We start from the raw sequence: 21,172 nt of genomic DNA, 5'->3' as shown, positions 1-21,172 counted from the left end.
TTTCTGGCCAGTCTCCTTGTGCGCAGTTCATCAGATTGTGCTATGCTAATGGAAACAGGACAGAATACTCAGTAGATCTTCAGCTAAAGATAGTTTATAGTGTCAGTTGATGAGTAGACAAATTTTTGATAAATTAACTGCTTAGCCTAAGAAATGCTAGAGTTCTGATGTCACGGTTCTGTCCACGATGACATCTACATGGCAGCATAAATTCAAGATAATTTATCTTGAGCTACAATGTTTAACTATTAGCATCCTTTCTTTTGATTCATCTTGTCTTTTTATTAATTCAGTATATAAAATGCCAAAATTGGGAAAAATGCCCATAATTTTCACCATATATACTACAACCAGAGAGTCTACTTGAAAGTTCTACTTATATTCTTATCAAGTCATCAGGGAGATGGACAAAAAGGCAGAAAAGAGAGAAACCAGGGTGGCCCCCTACTGTGAGGCATATGTACTTCTGTCAGCACTGCCAAGCAACTTGTAAAGAACTTCTCTGAAAGAGCTTTCACACTGAGTAACATCTCACTGGCAAACTGAGCAATTTGGCAAATTGTGATCTTTCCTTCTGTCCACGGTGGCAGTCAGAGGAGCAGGCTTGTGCTCTGATGTTTGTTGCTTCAAATATGACAAACTGTGGTCATGACACATTTTCCCTCATCAGTTCCGTTTTGGATCTTTCTGTGCCAAAAAAAACTTTCCATGGTCAGTATCTAAATGAAAACAGGACAACAGAACATGAAAGTGCTGATAAAGTGCGCAAAATTTCAGAAAAATCTTGTTCAAAGTTCGAAAATGATGCAATGAAACATCGAGTTAAAACTGCAGTGTTGAGTACCGCAGTTTGCAAAAGGCTGCATTGAAGAGACAAGCTGCATCCTTCTAGCAGTCAGCTCGTCACACCATCCCTGTCTAAGATGCTTACGACCTTGATCCCTGGCAGTCAAAAAAGGAACGGCCATTCTAATCGTGGCACTTTGCGCGAGTAGGATTTGTTGTCGTTCTGTTTCAGAAAATAGCTGTGAAAAGCACAAATTAATCCCCTGGCACTTCGGAGTGAGGACGACCTAGTTTTATAACAATTGTTCACTTGTCGCCGTTAACTCCATATCTTCACCCTCTGAACTTGACTCCAGCCACTTCAAGGCTGGAATCAAACAACAAGGATTCAGTGTACAAATTGCTCATTAGGGTGAAAAAAAAAACATTATTAAAAATGTTCAAAAAAGGAGATACAAACTCCAAGAATTGTAACCCATTTCTAATTAAACAAATGCAGTCTCCTGTAATTGCTCAAAAATTGCTCATTTATTCAGTCATTAAAATCATTTTTGCTCCACAGAAAGTCTTGCTCTAGAATATTCCCTTTCGTTCAAGTTCTGACCTTTTTCAGGTTTGCCTTTCCACACCAACGACCCCTCATTCAGCACTGCGACGGTATTCCTGGATCCTGTTACCGTGACAGCAGAGGGGCCGTCTTGTGTATCAGGCTAGGCTGAGGCTTGCATTCCTCAGATGACGCTGGTTGGATAATGTCTCAGCGTCCACACCAACAGACATATGCGTGTGGCCTAAAGAGGCCATCTTAGCTGTGCCTCTGAGCTCCTGCTGCTCGCTAACCTATGGAAGGTACTTTACAGCATACCAAGTGGAGGAGTCATCTGGGCTAACTATTAACACCAAGCTTTGAGTCTTATGAGATACTAGGGCTGCAACTAGGGATGCCCCAGACATGGCAAAAATGAAAGTTTTACTCACGTTATGTTTAGTTTTGTTCATTGACTTCTTTCCTATCTGATGCTTTCCCATGAGTTATAGAGACAAGAAACCAATTCAGATGCACCATTTCCATGATTAAATTATGGATTTCTCTGGGTCTGAACATTGCTGGAAACATTTAGAATAATGCAAGTACCGCAACTCTACAAAAAATATAACAAAGCCCTAATTGCTTTTAGACACTTTAACGACAAAATGTTACACATATCTTCTAATCTTCTACTAATGACAGATGAATCACTTCAACTTTCAAAAATACAAACAAAATTGAGCTGCTTTCACTAAATATTTCCTTACATAACATCCATTGTCTCAAAGTACCATTTATTAAATTCCTTTGAATAAAAATGATCCCTTTTGAGATGTAATAAATGGTTTACCTGCAGTCATTTATTATAGTTTTGACTGTTTGATTTAGTCACAGAAAAATAATAGGCAGCCATTTTGATAATTGATCAATTTCGAAGTCATTTTTCAAACAAAAAACCCAAGTTCCTCTATTACTACCTCAATACTATTGTCTGTCTAATGTCAAAGCTTTAATATTTTTTGGTTGGGGTTGTTGGTTAGACAAAAGAAGACGTGAAGATGACATCTTGGGATTTTAAAAAAAATGCAAAGGCCATTACTCTCTCTTTTATGAAATTTCATAGATCAAAAGATTGAACCATGTGGAAAATAACTGTTAGTCATAGTCATAATTTACATGACACCAAAACACACAGTCCCTCAAGTCTAACCAGAGTTCATGAGTTAAACTGCTAAATGTCACCTCCGCAAAGAACAGCCACAAAGGCAGCAAAACCCTTCTGTGCATTTTCCAGATTCTCCATGCTGGACTTTAATGCACCCTTGCATAAAATTAAATGCCAGACAAATCAATGTCTGGCTGTCTAATAAAGAGCATATGGCCGAATCAAAGACTGAACAAGAATGTAAAAGTGAGTGTTGGCGCTTAATGTATTGGACGGAGCCCCCGTATGAGGAGGTAAACATGCCTGTATCCATGTAATGAGGTAAACAGACCACTGGGAGTCAGACAGCCAGTGTTGAAGGTTGGAAGGTCATGTTGCCTACAGTGCAGAATCTGCTAATGGAAATATATTGCATTATATTGTCTTCTCAGCACAAACGCCGCAGCATGTCTGTGTCAGTGTGCCAAGTGGGACTGACGAAGACAGCCCCCCTGAAGCAGACAAAACAGCAGCGACGGCAGTTTATTCCAAATGTGCACAGCGTTCATCGCACACCTCAGGGGCAGCAGTATGATGTTCCACTGGGTGCCACTGTGTGCAAGCCTGTCTCTGTTTGTGTTAATGTGTGTGTGTGTGTGTATTCCTTTGCCTTTGTTTGTACATTCCCTCTGTTAACAGGGTGACCAGCAGCTGTCCTTGAATCTCTATTGACAGAGAGTGTGGGATCTGCTGGGTATTTATATCTATTAGCCTGTGTGAGAGAGCAGGTGGAGGCTTTGTGGGCTACAACAAGGTCACATGGTGACAAGCGCTGCTACGCCGCTATCTCTGGCTGTTCTGGCCAAACGTCGAGGTCTGAGAGTCCGTTTTACAAAGACACAGCATGTGAAGATAGCAAAGGGCGTCACTGACAGAATGGAAGAGCTCATTTCCAAAACACTTTCCTTGAGGGGAAAAAAAAACATGAACTGAAGTTAACCCTTCAAAAGAGCTCAAAAATAAAAGAGGATCCAGACAGAACTGAAGTGTTTCTCACTTCAAATTAACAAATACTTCTTTACATTTTGCAATTATGAAAAATTAGAGCATCAAGTAAGACTTTGCAGATTGTTAATGAAAAACAATACCGTTAAAATGTCCTTTGTGCCTTGCTACTAGGACTGCATTAAAACCATGTGCCACCTGAATGAAGTTGGCATATACTACACAAAGCTAATTAGCTGTCTTATTAACATTAAGCACTTGGTGTTAACTCCACAGGTTAAGCTAGCAGATCACATGGTCCTCTCTGCCTTGAACACTAAATTAAATGATGGACAAACAATCACAATTCCACCTCTTCAGACACATTCAAGAAAGGAAAAAAAAGGAAATTGTCTCTGTGGGAAGAAAGGCGTCTAACATGTCCAGCAATCCACCATGTTCACTTCTACTTCTACTTCTACATCAGTCTGATGGAATTTGTTAACCAGAATTACACCTCTGAATTATGGTGGGTGGCTGAAGTGGCCGATGGAGCACAATAACTTCGCAGTCACAGACAAAATTGAAAAGCACTTGGGAACTGCTGTTTATTTCCCACCATGGTCAGGCAGCTGGTGGACACGGTGACTGGCTGGAACAGGAATCAAGGGAGGCATGTGAATGAGCTTAGCAGCACCTACTTGAGCTGCCTGCCAGTATAAACCCCTCAAGAACCAAAATGCACCCTGTCTTTTGGGCCATGCAAATTAGATGCACTCTAGACTGAACAAGTAGCAGGAGATAGGGAGGTTTTGTTGTAAGAGAGGATATTTTTTTAAGAAATAAAAAGTGCCTGTTTTACAGAAGACAACACAACAACATTTTTCTAAGCACATGGATGCTAAGGGATAACTGACCTTTCCAACCCATCTGTATGATCAGTGATGAAGGTAGCTGAAAAAGATGTTGGTTTGCAAATGTCTGTGCAATCAAGCCTCCAGCATCCTGTACTATAGATAAAGATCATGTTATATAAAGAGTCAGCTTGAGTATCAGTGTGGCATGTCAAAATATATCTTACAGTGGGAAGAATGCAGCTTACTATCTCACTCTGAGGGTTACATGATAGCAAATTAGCACAAGTGATAAAAAAACAACTCTGTCAGGAGAGGAAACAAAGTAGCTTTCATTATCTTCTTGTTCAAACAGCATTTAGCATCCAGAGGCAACTGCTGAAATTTTACAACAAACACCAACCATTGCTGATCTGTACATGTACATATTTCAGTGAACATGAGTCTGAGTCTGAGATGGCAGACATTTATGTATAAAATGATAACAGGAGGAAAAATGTAAAGGCGCTCTATTTTCACAGAAAAACAAATAAAATACTGGAACTAACATGCTGTACGTGAGGAAGAGAGTAGCTTAAAGTGGTAACAGAAGAAATAATTTATGAGAACAATGAGGAAGGAGTTTGTGGTCAGCATAAAGGATAACGTCTTGCTTTAAGCAGCAAGATGATGATTACTAATTAAGAATCTGCAGTAAACAGTAAGGATACAATTCTGCAATGCTGCTCTTGAAGGTAAAAACAAGCCAAAGTTGTCTGAGAAGTAAGAATGAACTCTTTTGCATCAGTCTGGTGCCATTTTAACATTACTCACACAGCATTAGTCAAGTAACACTGGTACAGGATCTCACGGTGCTCTAATTAACACTGAATGATTTTTGCCAACTCAGTCGCACCTCATAATACCACAGCGCTGTGACACAAGGCAAAAAGTCAAAGATATCAACAGTATCACAAGAATAATAAGATCTGGGATTAGACTACCAGCCAAAAACTGAAAGTGTGTGATGGGGAAGTTAAACACCTGCAAACATACAGCTGGTCTTGAACACGCCATTGTTCCTGTTTTTACCAACTGCAGAAAGTTACACTGGAGATTCAGATTACTAATACAAAACATAGATCTACTTTCATTTTAAAATTAACATCAAATTTTATAAAAAGAAAAGAAAAACACATACCGACTATAGGAAAAATGCTGAATACCATCCATCTCTCTCTCACCAAACAGCAATGCATCACACAACAACCTGTTTTCCCAAGCTGTTGTATTCCAGCTAATGCTGCCAATATTCCCTCAAAAGCTTTTACATTGTCTGTTCTTGGACTAAAACAAACAGTGAACCAACAGTTTTATCTTTTATCCATCTGGCCTGAGCACAAGTTGTGATTTTACAACCAAAATCAGGACCGTATTTGTCACTAATGCAGGCTCAATATAAGAAAACATCTCCAGTGTGCAGCCTCTTCACATAGTTTTTGACCACAATGTTGCACCGTGACAACCGCTTCTGACCACAGGCTCATTCAGAGTCAACCACTGTACTCAGCATCCAGCATCTACGGCAGATCTGCACAATTAATAACAATCAGAGTAAGTCCTGTACTCCAATCTTAGTTTAGAAAGTGACAGTGTTTCAAAAAATAGTGAAGGACGTGCTTCTCTATAATACGCAGAGCTGCCACAATTCTTGATAGAAAGTTATGATAGGAAATCTTCACTGTTTTCTTTTGATTTATAGACCATTTTTAGTTTGATTAGTTTAATTGTTCAGTTGACTTTTATCACAAACTCAAAAAATATTATTAGAAGACGATGTGAAAAGCACAGTAAACCTTCATATTTTTGTTTCAGTGAAGATAATTATCATGATATCTTAAACACCACACCTATTTCAGCCATTAGTATGCAGCCTCAAACACAACAATGAGTCAATGTAGACTCAACTGTGGACTCTAACAAATACTGGACACAAAGAGATCTCTCAGCTCTGTCACTGAACCTCATCGTAGCAGGTCCGCGCCCGGGAACAAAGCCAACTGTCCGGCCAAATGAAACCCGCTCCATCTCGCTCAAACAAAGGCCTCAAAGAGGTGCAGCGCAATCATCACAAAGTTACGCAACATCATATAAAGATCAATTCATGGCAGCTCAAAGGAAAAAGAAGGAAAAAAGGCCAGGGTGGATGAAATGGGATGGGGATGTGCTTTAATCTTTCCGGGGCAAATGGCTTGCTTGGTGGCCTAAATGATCCAAAAATGCTTGGTTGCAGCTTTCCCCACTCCCCTCTGTCCAATTAACTTGACACAAATAAGAAGCCAAAGGCTGGAGAATCCCCCAGTGCTCCACAATGGGAGCAAAATAACACTGATTCTCAAATCTGTCTGGATCCAATACTTTGCTGTGTCTGCATCTAATTGGTCTGTTTCCTAGACTGTGAAACCCATTAAATTATTTATGAAATTCAATAATCAATCCTTTAAATCTCCACTGCTTTCTCATATGGCCTTCTGCATAAAGTAATTCCAGCATTACAGAGCTACTCTGGCCGCTGGTTGCTAGGGAACAACCAGAGAAACTCTCTTCATTATGAGAACCGCTTTCACACAAACCACATCTCTTTTGGGGCCCCAGCGCCATAAACACTACCTGGTTAGCAGAGGAACATTTGAGATTGTTAGTTTGGAAGAAATCTCATTTAATATCTCTTACATACTGTTGTTTAGGAGCATGTCCTGTTGATGATGATGTGGCAGAATTAAAGGATCCTTGCAAGAATTTAGTTGGAGTTTTTTTGTTTTAACTTGCATGGATTACTCTGATTTTGTTGAATGTGATGCTGAATTACACATGTAATAAGCAATTGCAATTAACAGGACTGCCCCAGGGTACAAAAATGAAATACTGTCTACTTTATGAGAGAAGGGCTTAAAAAAATCATATATGATTACATTAACTTAAATAAATATGACTTATTGTTTTCAATTTGGCAATCTGACACACTGAATCCCTAAATTAGCTTTAAATGCAACCTTGGCAGTGCCAGTGGTCTCATGTTTGGAGTGTTTCCAGAGGGTCTATGGGCTACGGGACTATCAGCAAATGAACAGCATGTTCCGCCTGAGCTGGGAGCAAGCCAGCAATGCTGCCTTTGTTAGCAACTAGATGACATTGTCATCTAAGTTCTTTCATGGTCTGCAATCACAATAGAACGGGGTCTATTTCCTGCCTGTGTTAGGTGTAACTCTTCACCTTTTCATGGCAAAAGGTGTCACAGTGATTGTCACAGTGTAAACTTTCCATCCAGAGGAGACAGTGTTATTTTCAAAAGCCAGTGAAAGAAAACACTTTGGTTAATGTGAGCGGCCAGTTGAGGCCACAAAGGCTACGAAGAGATGGAGGTGCTGAGAGAGCTGCTTAACCATAAAAAGTCACAGAAATGCCTCCTCTGTGAAAATTACAAAAAGTACAATTCTGAACCCTAAATTAAAGTCTCTTGAGAGGGATTTGTGGCATTTAAAGTATCAATTCTTGAGGGTTTGAGAGATACATTAGTTGGTAACTCATGGTAGCTGTCTTGTGTTCAGCATCTGCACCACATTGGTGTGCACCACTCATCTAGTCTTGAATGGAAGTTTCCTGTTTACAAAGTGGCCTTATGAAGCCGCCCAAGGCCTTTCACTTCACTCAGACTAAAATAGGCCTTAGCTCCAGAGGACGGGAATTTCAGGCTATATCCTGAGGATGTTTTACAAAAGAAACATGGTGAACCATTGTGATCTTGTAGGACTTCAGTCACAAGTTAAGGTTTTCCCTTTCCTTAACATCAGTTAAGCTTTTCAAAGTCAATAGTCTGCAGATGTTTTTTTTTTAATGATACCATTTCACTTGTGTGTTGTGTTGTTGCATATTCTGAGCTTGATTCTTTACACATAAAAAAACATTTAAATTCATTTTATTTTCCTTAAAATATATTATCACAAAGCTGAAAAGTGCTACTTTGCTGAGTCCATGAAAGATAATGTTTTTGCAATTTGTGTTTTTTTACAGGTATGTTATGCCTTTTATATGCATTCTTCATTGTCCTGTTCATGTATTTTTCAAAAAGTCCCATATGTTGAAAAACACCTTAGTCTTTAAATGTTCTAATGTATGGCAATAATCTACTGAGTGAACATTCTTTCTGCCCTTACGGAAAATGGTGATTCACTTATTATAGTCATCAAAATTTTTCATAGTCTTCCATAAAATTAAGCTAGCTGTTAGAGTGTAACTCATGGTCTACTGGGCTATAATACAAGTTTTTGTTAAAGTCTGCTTGGCATGTGCACAATTGCAGTAGGTACACTTTAACTAAAACAGCTATTCCTGATGCAGCGACAAAATAATTGATGTGATTTTAACTGTTTTTGACAAGCAGAAGCTGGTTCTAACAGGGACTCATTGTGTTGGGTCCGCACCACATTTGACTGGTGGATTCAAAGAGCCTAAAGAAAAGCATGCATGAATGGCCTGCATATTTCCCTCCAATTATAATCATATACAGTCTTCATTTAGCCCAATAACAACACAGCCACAGGCAGTCAGACCTGAACAACATGACAAAACCATCACATCAGGACGCCATCCGAATGTGAAAAAAAAAACAACATAACGGCAACTACAGTGCACAGTTAAATATACTCTAGATGGCACAATGAACATGCTGCCATTGTAGTCACAAAGTCAGCTTTTCAAACCATGTTTATCATAGCAATTGGTCAAACTGCTCAAGAACCTTTGAAATTTGCTCAAACACCCACATTTGTCTTTTTTACTTTTTTAGCTCTCTTAAGTTCAATTGTTACATTCAATAAATGAACTATCATTTTTCCAAACAAATACATAACAGGAACAAAACTTCTGAACAGCCAGACTCTTGTTTAAAAATGTGTAAGTGGTATTTTCCTTCTTGATATCCATGAGTACACACTGAAATTAAACATTGGATTCAATTTGAGTAATTCCAATCATCAAATGTAACTTTTACAACCTGATAACGAGGGAACTATGCATATTAATATGACATCTCATATTCAATTCATTGTCTGTTTAATTAAAAAAGTAAGTAAGTTTCCCATCGCTTAAAGTTTAAAAAGCTTATGAAATGCTTATATGGAATGTAGGAACTACTTCACTTTTTTCAAGTGGGAGAAAAATCTATCCAGCTAAAGCAGCAGCCACTACTCTTGGGGAGTTGAATTATTTCTGATCATCTTTTCACTTAAAACACATGCAGCAGTGTCTGACTGCTCTGCAGTGGTGAGCAACACTGTACAACCACTCACTCTTCACACAGAATCACATTAAGTATAACTCAAATGTGAAAATGCACTCAAGGGACTGAGGGCTCACATTAAATAAAGTTGCACCAATCAGGATCCAGCAATTGAATGACATTGCAAGGCTCTTTTGTTACTGTCAACCATTGACCATTGTGTTGTGTTGTGTTGTACAGTTCAGACTGAGGTCTTTCTTCTGCAATAACAGAGTGGAGTGTGCAGCCTATCCCTGTGAATGTTTGCTCAAAAACAGAACAGAGGAGCTAACTGCATTACTCAATCACAAATAAGCAAATATAAGAAGATTGCACAGGCATTAGCCTTACTGAAGAACTGCTAATGTGGCATTATGTAACCCTATTTGATACTTGGTCTTTTCTCCATCAAGGGTACATAACACATAAGGAGATCTGCATACTAATCGTGGCAAGAATGATTAATGAAAAGGGCGAGCTCTCAGCAGGAATAGTTTAAGTGTGAAGGAAATATAGGGCCATATGGGAAAACGTCTGTTTGGGGTCAACTGAGGCAAGTGCCAGTTAGCCTGGTCAAGGTCTGAGGCGTAGATGTAACTGGTGCTGCTTAATTCATAGTGCTCAGCTGTAACTGACATCACAGTATTCACTAAAAAATTACCAAAAAAAGAGTGAAATCAGTGTCGTCTACACAAAAAGGGAATGTTGCATCACAGCAATAAATGTGATTCCACAAACCCATCCCAGAGGTAAGATCCTAAAAAAGAAATCACACACACACACAAGCTCTGTGGTTTAAGAGTCGGAAAGAGCATCCTGATAATTTCAGACTGGCACCAAAACGATTTGTATGTTAGAAAAAGAATGTAATCAGTGGTTCAGTTCAGGCAGGCTAAGATAATTATCCCCTTCTTCCCAAATGCAGGAAGCAGGGAGAAACTGTCAAACATTCCAGTAAGAATCAGATTACGATGAGGCCATGGTAATGAACGGACATTTTCCCTGATGGGCTACGGAGGGACACGGGGCTGCAGAGTTGGAAACGTGACCAACCACAGGTTAGACAAACCCTCAGGGACCAATTACAAAGATAAGATTTCAACAAGACAGATATTGTACACCAATCCGCTCTACTGCACACAGGAAGTGGAACAACCTAATCACTGATTTATAAATGGGTAAAACAATGTTGTGTGGAGCCACCCCTCCTTTCTTCACTGCATTGTTTTTGGGCTGTGTTCGACTATTTTTCCCCTCTTCTGCCTTCTTTTTAAGCTGTCCACTATGCATCACGTTACCAGGACTGCTGCAGCAGCAGTTTTCACTTTTGACAAAAGCATCCATTAGCAAAGACAGCTGTTTTGCTCATACTACCACTGTAATGAATCACCTCTTTTAGCTCACATGGCAAGTAATTACCTGCCTACCACAGCTGTTAATAAAGCACAGTTTGCATGAAGCATGACAGGCCACATTAGGATCAAAGGAACATCCAGCAAGCAGTGCCATGGGTCAACATTACAGCTTGACCCTGACTAGATGGTGTTCACAAAAGCATGCAAAATTATCCATTAGGTTAAAGGTGATGATGATGTGACTGAAAATTCTCTGCACTCCTCTTATCTGATCAGGTCACTTTTTCAATTTACTTTACTCCTCTGCTCTGTAGTGTGGATTTGTTTACTCAACTCTCATACAAGCCACTAACTCTCCTCATATTTTATCTATCATGTGCAATAACATCCAACATGTGCAAATTGTTCTTGTTTTTTTTATCCTAAATGCACCTTCAGCTGCTTGCTCTTTTCAGTTTCACTGTATAGGTAACAGTACAATGATAATAAATACTATCTTATCTTTACACAAAAGTGTGGATTTCCTTTGCATATGTTATCCTTTTCATGACACACAATTGGCTGGTGGAATAAGTTTAATTTTATTACCTAAATCCGATTGGCATAAAGGACACTTACCCAAAAATTAGTTTGGGAGATGTCCAAGAAGGTCAAGTGATGGATAAAGGAAACCGAGATGTTTCACATCCTAGTTACGACTACGATCTCCTATGCAATTTTAAATGTTTTTAAAGGCTAGATTTGGAGCATTTGTATTTGTAATTTATAATTTATTGTGCTGTTTGTCTGGTATTATGGTTTCACCTAGTCACTTGGACTCCCGCTTCTCTGCAATCATAAGGGAGGACAAGTTTATTGTGCCATCATTAACATTTGTGTGATTTGATGTCTTCCATATATAACTCTGCCTGAACATTCTGTCAGAATATTATCAAGGGAAACACTAAGAGTATGAAACACATGCACCAGGATTGAAGCTAAAGGTCTTGTAACTTCAAAGTGTAACATAGTAAAAACAACAGAGAACAGATGGTAGAATTTACTATAAATTGATACATGTGCAGCAATACTCTCAGTGCAGTGAGGAAGGTTATCAGTGCTCACTGATGAATATTTGAAAGCTTTAAGCAGGGGAGTATTCCACTGGAGGCATAGTGTTAATGAAACTGGCTCTAGTTGCTGCAAGTGGACAGGTACATATAGCCATGCTGCTAATGAACCTGGCCACGGCTCCACAGCTGAGTAGTAGGATGGAAACCTAAGGTGCCAATGACATTTCCTGCTCATGAAACACTTGTGACAGTAAACAGGTCTGCACAGCAAGCCTAACTGCAATGATACAAAGACAACAGCATTTTAATTTTGTTTATATGCAGCCCCAACAAAAAAACACCTCCCTGATCATGACCTCATTTGTGGAACAGCAACCGTAGTCATGTGCCATTGTTACAAATACTGTAAACAAGTATTAGCCACATGGTGAACTTGTATACTGGGATTTGAAGATCTCCAATCACACAAATTAATCAGCTCTCCATCTGATCCACTTCATGTCTGAGCAGTTAACCAAGAGGAGGATTATACGGCAGATTATACACCAGAGAGAGCCCATCCTGTGTGGGACTGAGGCTAACATGCAAGCTCACTCAAAGAAGCCCAGTAGTTGTTTACATCTGTGACATTGCAGATATAAAAAAACAATTGATTTAGAGTGAAATGGACAAAACTTTGTTTCAGTTGTGCTATGAATCTTTTCTGTAATGTAGCTGTGACTTTTTCCAACTGCTAGAATTTCCAAATTTAGAAAAGAAGCTCTTAATGACAGCCACAGCAAGTAGTGTAATTCAATAGCAGTCATGTAAAATGTTGCACGTCAGGAATGGTTTATTCTTTAAGCTCTCCAAGCAGCCAAGTGGGTCTCGAGCTAAGTTATGTAAAGATTGCGGTCGCTCAGTGCCATGAGGCCTATTGCCTTCTGCTATGAAGGCCAATGGAATGTGTGGAGCCTCGACTCCTTTCTTTGTTTTAAAAATATCTCAAGGAACGCGAACATAAGGAACTCAAACATGCCTTTGACATTATAATCTGTGTTATTCGGGTGAAACAAATGCTCAGTGTGACCCTCAGGGCAACATCCTGGTCAGTCTGACACAATGACAGGCTGGTGGCAATGAAAACCCAGGACTGTACACAATCATTTTTCAAAGACAGCACTGAAAGAAGATGCTGAAGTATTCACTGAGATCTGCAGCTTGCATGATTTCTTTGAAATGTTCAACCCAATAGATCAACCAGCGTATGAATGATATAACCAGGGGTGATGCCCCAATATGCCAACATTCAAGATCAGAATATGAAAGCAGCAGCAGCAGGAAGAAGACTGCAGAGTAAGCAGCTCAGAAGTCAGCATGGGGTCTCTCACTAAACATTTTCAGAAATGTGTTGCATTAACTTCCACACACCCTCTATTGTTTGCAAAGGAACTGTGATACGACTGCACTGAACGATATCAGGGATACTTTTGCAAACTTGGCAAAACTGACATTTTTTTCACAAGCAACTCCTGAGGAAAGATCCACCTTGAATACTGTCAAAAATCTTTTACTGTTTAGTACTGCTTTTTTTTACATTTTGTATCCCGCAGGACATATTATCTTGAGTTACTTTAATCACAAACACAGCTTAATATGAAAAATAAAGTGAAAACTACCTCCAACATCGGCCAGTACCTCAAAATCTTTCTATGCTCTGAAATGATTAGTCGATAACATGTTTCGTCAAACAAGAAGCAAATCTGCAACAATTTCAATGGTTTGTTCTTTTTCTTAAAGAAAAAAATGGCAGGAAAATCTCTCTAGTGGCAGCTTCTGAAATGTGAATATATGTCGGTTCCTTTGGTCTTCTACGATATTTAACTCATTGACTTTGGGCAACATGCTTGGACAACACAGGCGATTTGAGTAAATCAGCATGGGCTTCCACATTTTCTGATATTTCACGGACCAAACAGATTAACAGATGAAATGCCCGGAAGATTCATCAATACAGAAAATAGTCATGAGCTACACCACCGTGCAATGCAGCCACATATTGCATCTTTGCAGATTCACCATTTCATCCAAAAAAATATGGACAATAACCTCTGGACTTCTGAACTTGTGCAAAATACAAGAGAACAAAAAAATCCTGGATTCCTATCAAACACTGACAAAGAGGATCTGAGGATGAAGTATTACTTGAGTGTTTAGTCTACATTTACACTTCAATACATGAATTCAAATATCTACCTACCTTAGTCATCAGTAAAGATATTTCGTCCCAAGTAGAAATGCACAAACTGCTTTAGCTTGAGTTTTTGCTCCACTAGTTTTAAATCATGCTTCATGAGATGAAGCACACTGTGTGATTAACTTACTTCAGTCTCAGTGGTGCATTCAAACACAAACTACACCGGATTGGTCTTTTTATTATTAGGTTTTAGGGAGTGACAAGAGCACAGAACTACACAAACATCCCGGTGTATTACTGTAAGGAACAGCTTCTGGAAAACATGTCTGTTCCCGCTTGTAGTCGACCATAACATCAGATATAATCAAACTGTAAAACAGCCATAAATGCCATCATCCTCCAGTAAGGAGGTGATATATATGATTTAAGATTCAACCTTTTTGTCACAGGCTCCCTGTACAGTCATAACACTATAGAAGAATCGATACTTTTTATACAATAATCAATGCCTTTTATGGGTCCACCGATCACTCAGCAGTGCTATGCTTTATTGCCGTCGCAATATCAAGAAAAAAATGTCTGATGTGGAATTAAAAGCATGAATCAACTGAGCCAACCAGAAGCTCTAAGTCTTCTGTGTGGGTATCGTACGTTGGTGCAGTTGTTTCTTTCTTCCCTTCCTGAAATCTTCCCCTGTATTTAAACTGGGAGAAATACGTCACTGCGACCGCGGTGTGTGTAACCACTTCTGCCTACACTCGGCCTCCACTTTCAACACAAGAATAACATGTGACATCACTTTACTTCTCCAGGGTTAGCGCTGCAGAGCACGAGCAAAACGCCAAGGCAGGCCGTGCCATTCCTGCGGAATGGACAGGAGTTTTCGGAGAATTAGAAAACCCTGTGTCCCCTGGGAAAATTACACCATGACAACGCTGGTAGAAAAACTTGCAACACAAGTCCATCCTACTTTTTGAGCCAACAATCCAGAGTGTTTTAAATAGATGTTCACATGTTTCTGGCGCCCTGACAAAAATAGGAAAGCAGTCACAAAACAACACCCAGTTTCAGAAAATAAAAACAGCTTAAGGGGGGGAGTTCTGCTGTCAAACCATTTTTCCGGCTGAGGTTCAAAAAGCATCCTTGACGCTTTTCCTCTTCCTGCTGCTCACTCTGGGCAGGATGCTGACAGACAGGACAGCTTCACACTTATCAGTCATTTTACAACCTGTAGGAGCTACTTAGTTTCAAGTATATTTTCACTCGTTTCGGGTGTTAAGCTTTGACTAAAAATGACATGAGATCAAGCTTGACAATTTAGAGGAAGTAAAAGTCATAAGGTTTTTTCTCTGCAAGTCAATACTGTTTGTTAGAACTAAAGCCTACACTTAAAAAGGGGGATTGTCAAAAGGTCAGCACATATTCTCTGATATTTAAAATACACTAGTTTTAAAGAATGCAATAATAAAAATATTGTGATGACTATACTTATTTATTTCACGTATAAGTTGGGGATTTACTTCTAAAATCTGAGGCTCAAAGCATTAAGTGTCAGTGCCACTTGTGCTCCAGTTTATTTGCTGTAGGATAAACAGGAGCTCTGTGCAAACAAATAGTCCAGTTTTGCATTCAAATTGTGTATAAAATTATCCTTCTAGGTCTGTTATTCTTTACACCTTCATGTATGTACTTTTTGATCATGCCATAGTTCCTCAACAGATGAAGAGTCATTAGTTATTTTAGCCTGACCATTAAACTGCTCCCTGTTTGTATCCAAGTTTGGCCCAGAAATTTATTTTGCTCGTTACTAGTCACTGAAGTCAAGAATATCCACGAAATGTACAAAATGTGTTTTCTTCCTGGTCTGTTCTACAGTCACCGCAGGCCTGCACTGATCTCCTTTGCTGATCCAGAGTATGTGGAAACAATGTAAAGTGGGCAGCTTGTCCCTCCAGCTACGAGGCTGTGAAGCAGGGTCACCGCAAGCAGAGGACTGATGTATGTGGCCTTTAGCTTTGCCCACCTGGCTAAACAAGAGGAGAGATGCCAGTCCTGAGTCCAGCTACTTGCTGCAGATTAACAGAGCAGCTAAAGCACAAGTATTCATCTGCACACCTAAAAACTGAGTGTGTGTGCAAGTTTTTTGTTCCTATAAGAGATTGAGTCCACTCATTAACTCCTGTTTGGGTGGTACCATCTTGGTTTCTATCTTCTTGACATGCAGTTGCATCCTTCATCATTCAAATGAATTAAGTCAGATGCCTTTATGGTGAAAAGGAATGAGATTAAATTTGCAGCCACGAGTAAAATATGAAACACCGCAGCCATCTCACCAAGTTGAAAACTACTTGCAGATTGAACAGATCACCGTTAAGGTGGCTCTAGGTATGAAATACTGGAGCTTCTCCATCTACTAAAACTTTTGTTTTTCATTAAAAACAGAGAAAATTTATGTCAAAACTCAATGCATAGGTTGGATGCAAAAGAAAGAGATAGTGAGCATGTGTTCAAGGGAAACAACTAATATTCACTTTAGATACTGAATGTGTACTGGGTACAAACGGATTGGTTGAGAATGAATTTTAAAAAACTGTCTATCATAAGTTATCAGATCCCAAAGACATGCCTTCAAACAACTTATCTGACTGCTGACTGATTGAAAAGAGAACCGGAGGCAACCAGTCAGCACTGACGTTGTATTGACAGAATGTTTGGTATTTCTACTCCATAATTCCATGACAGTGTACTGCAAAATCAACTACCATATCTGATTAATGTAATGTTAAATTTCATTAAGTCTGTCTGCTAATCATGACCGTATAGTCCTCAAATATGGGACCATACTAGACCAGCTGCTGAGGCAGGCTCACTTTCACGTCCGCAAATCTGATAATGTGCCTGCTCTGGCATCGTGTCGTGCAGGCATCTTGAGGAGAAGCTGTTTTAAGATAAAATGATGGTTGAATCTACAGTTTGAAATCCATCAGATGCACAACCCAATTAAGATTAATAAAAACTGTGGCTGATTGGATGAAAATAGTGTAATAGGCAGCCTAATAGTTGGTGAAGTCATCATATTACTAGAAGGTCGCCCCAATCCTAACCCTGAAAAAAAAAATAAATAAATAAATAAATATCACAGTGTTACTGTGACCAAATTGTGTGTTTAATAAATGTGTTTTTATTCAAAGGGATTTCATTTATGCAGCCAATACATTATTCAATTTGGACATGAAAAAAGCAACCGGAGATCAAAGAGCCATGCTGTATTATCTTAATTCAGATCACAACTGCAAAGCTGTGCAGTAGTGCTTTACAGTTAAAAAAAAAAAAAATGCACCTTCCTCCCTTTGCTTCCCCGAATAGCAGAGAGCCTCATTTGTACTCTGCACACTGGAAATTTGACAGAGGTGCATACTCATTTACAGTCATTTACAATTTACATTTACAATTTACAAAATTAAGCAAAGCAAAGTGACAAATCCAGTTATTTAACCTGCCATGTGACAATGGAGCGAGGCAGAGGGTCAAATCCCACTACGGTCAGTCTTGAGCCCTAGAGTCAGATCTCTCTAACCGTTAGCTAATCCTCACAGAGAGACGCCGCCAACACCATTAGGATAAAGTGCGTCAGTCAGCCACCACATTTGCTGGACACTTAGAAAGAACACCAGGAAAGGTGCCTTTGCTGGAAAAACACAGAACACCAAAAGGACAACACAGTCACATGATGTTCAACACCATGAAGCTTAATGTCGAAAAGACTTTGTAGTTATTATCAACAAGGAAAAACACAGGCTTTTTAGAGGCTCTGTGACACAACTGAAAAATGATACTGATACAGTGTTTCAGACTGTCAGGACATCGCGCCTCACCACTGACTGAATCATTTCTCAAACACTGTTATTTAGTCATTGTTCAAACGGCCCTAGTTCAGCCCTCTGTTCATTTATCATCATTTGAAAGACTGTCTGATTGACATATTTGCATACTCACAAAGCATGAGTTCATACCATGGCTTCAAAGTACTGAAGGACCACAGATATGCCGGTTTTTCTTTTTACTGACTCTTCTAGTAGGACATATTTTGTCCAAGCCTCAGTAACTTTTAGTAACTTAAGACCATTTTCCAGCTCAGAAATTCCAAGTGCAAGAGGAAAGTTTCAGAAACAGCATTCAGACTTTGATATGACCCTGAAAGTCATGTTGATGTAAATTCTTTCAGGTGAGTTAGTAGGATGAGACAGCTTTAAATAGCATTCTCACTTCTATATCAACAGCAGGGAACACTAAAAATCAATTATTAATTTAAGAATTATATCATCAAAGTAGCAGCAACTATTTCCTATAGAGGAAATATCTGTGTGTGTGGGGGGGGGACCACAGCTTAATAAAACAATTTGAGATTGTGTTTGACATTTCATTCTAAATACTGCTGACACAATTTGTCAATCACCCAATTAACCACTCAAAAGAAAATTAATAGCAACTGTTGTGATAAAATATTCATGTCTGAAAACACCCTCTGATTCAAAGGTACACTATTAATGGTATGTCCCAAATTTACATCCTTCCCATGGCTGAGATACAGCTGAGATACAGCTGAGATACAGCTCCCACCACTCTCAACATCAAGGCAAACCTCATGTCACTACCATCTATCGGCACAAAGAACAGTTTACCATCACATCCTGTGTTTTGTGAAGCTATAATTTCAATCACCTCTTACAAGTAAAAATAACAAATATCTATCCATCTATCTATCTATAACATAATATGGTCCCTGCATTACAAATGTGTGAATTTGCTTCTGAAAACATCATATCTCAATGAATATGTTTGAGTTTTAGACTGTTGGATGAACAAAACAAGCAATCTGGAGACACCAAATGCATCTTGATAGACATTTCTGAGAATATTGTTCATTTCATGGACAAAACAAGTAAACCAGAAAACAGATGAATCAATAGTCACTGAGCCTGAATATAAACTACTAATGTTACGTGGAGCCTTAGGTAAACATTGCTGCTGATGATGCCTACTAAATTCTGCGTCTGTGTCTTTGTTTCCATAACCATAATGGCACCTGTCACTGCTACAAATTATAGCCTGCATAAAGCTGTAAAGACCACGGGCCTCATACAGCTAACAAGCCGACAATGACACCATAATTGTTTCCTCAATGTCAGAGAGACAGGCAGACGGCTGTGTCACTAACTGTAGTCCACTGATTTAAGTGGTGGCTTATTGATTGTCCACTGTGTGTTAGGCCTTTGCTGAAGCAGCACCCGTTTGCAGTGAAAGCACCGCTCAAATGAAATGATACCATCTTGGCAGCCAAACAGGATCTGCAAAACTGCTAATACGTGGACACACGCTAGCTTGGGTGTGTGTGTGTGTGTGTGTGTGTGTGTGTGTGTGTGTGCGTATGTGCCCACAGAATTTGCATGTTCAAAACTACACAACTGATACTCCACACTTCCCAGGAAAAAAACTAGTGCTATGGATCAGATGATATCAGAGGCGATTAATTTGCAACGACAGCACTGATCTTAAAAAATGAATTCTAATAAATCATATCTAAGCATTATTTATTTACTTTTTCCCCCCTCTCTTGATCTGTGTAACTGCAGCACAAGAAATGTCACGTTTGTCCGTCCCAGAGCAGAAACCATCCAATAAAAACTTGATCACTGAGAAAGTAATAGCAAAACATTATTATGCAACTTCTAATACCCAATGAAGCCTTAAATCCCAATAAACTAGCCTCATTTAGAAGCGATAAGCTGCATCTTATTTTACTAAGAAAAGATGATGAGAGGTAAAGTCTGTTTTGCAGACGGCCAGGTCAGGATTAGCCACATTTTGTACCTCTTACATATCCATCTTTGATGCCTTCTTTTCTTGTTGTTATGGCCTGAGAAGACCTTTCTTTGCAAAATGCGCAAGTCTGAAGTTGAAAAACAAGAGGCACAAACTGACTACTTCAGGTTAGGTTCCCACCAAGGCTACAGCCCCTGTTATGCTAAGTAGCCTTGATTATCTGTGCTGATAGAGGGCTTAGCGAGATGTAGCCATACGTAAAGCTGGAGCACGCTGAATGGCAACAGTTGAACGCAGAAGGCACAGCTACTCTGTTGCAGTTATTACACTGCAGCTAATGTTGCAATATTATAGCAGCAACTGAGTGGCAAATACAGCGGAAATCAAGACTTTTGCACCCAGATTACATTAGTAGCCACACAGAATAAATTACTTCTTACCTGTTGCGTCCTTTCAGCCGGATTCATCATCACAGCCTGCCGAAAGCTGTTATCCACATAAGACGCCATTGTTTTGGAAGACGCCTTCTGCAGGATACTGAATTTCTTGTGCTAATAGAGCTGTTATAAATATCCAGCGACACCGACAGAAACAAAAGAAGTCCCCTCGCTGCCCTGCTTTATTCTTGTCGCCTGTGCTCCGATGCTAGCGGATAAGCTGGGAGTGCCCGGAGCCAGGCCACGACTGGAGCCAGACAGCCGAGCAGTCTCCTCAGGGTGTCTGTCCTTCTGTTGCCCGAGCCGAAACCGGCTGCCAACACCAGTCCCACCGAGAGGAAACGTATTCAAAAAGCGCGGTTTAAACTGTCTCTAGAAGTTATTTTCTTAATGTAAAAACGGTCCCTTTATTCAAGCCTACGTTCATCAAAGCCATTCCTTGTCTCTTCAGCATTCTGCTAGCGACGAAAAGAAATTCCATGTAGGATCCGCCAAACAAAAAAGTAAGCTAACGGCTAATAATTATCCCTTCAACAATAACTTGGCGTCCATTATGAGAGGTAGACCCGAGTATACTCACTAAGAAAAATCATTATATTAACATTTTAGTAGGTCTAAAAGTGAAGCTAGGTCTGCCGCCGCTGCGCTCTGTTGTATGCCACCATGGTGACTGACATAGCAGGGATAAAGTCAGCCAGCGTTAGCAGTTGGACTTCCTGGAAAGGTTTTCAAAATC

The 21,172-nt window shown here is 39.6% G+C and overlaps 1 protein-coding gene across 11 annotated transcripts in view; it reads right to left on the bottom strand.

Annotated features, from left to right (window-relative positions):
• Positions 1–21,141, bottom strand: part of rapgef2b (Rap guanine nucleotide exchange factor 2b) — a 97,282-nt gene extending 76,141 nt beyond the window's left edge. For 5 of the 11 annotated variants that reach the window (XM_046406937.1, XM_046406939.1, XM_046406946.1 and 2 more), the window contains exon 1: positions 20,440–21,141. In XM_046406937.1, the coding sequence (XP_046262893.1) occupies positions 20,440–20,508 (69 nt within the window). In that variant the 5' untranslated portion in view covers positions 20,509–21,141. The remainder of the gene's footprint in view (positions 1–20,439) is intronic. The other 6 variants (XM_046406945.1, XM_046406940.1, XM_046406942.1 and 3 more) reach the window with 2 other exon arrangements.
• Positions 21,142–21,172: the final 31 nt, after the last annotated feature.

The sequence above is a fragment of the Scatophagus argus genome, chromosome 12 (genome assembly GCF_020382885.2).
Source record: "Scatophagus argus isolate fScaArg1 chromosome 12, fScaArg1.pri, whole genome shotgun sequence".
Classification (NCBI taxonomy): Eukaryota; Metazoa; Chordata; class Actinopteri; family Scatophagidae; genus Scatophagus; species Scatophagus argus.
Note: the sequence above shows the minus strand (reverse complement) of the source record. Positions and strands in the feature narration are given on the sequence as shown.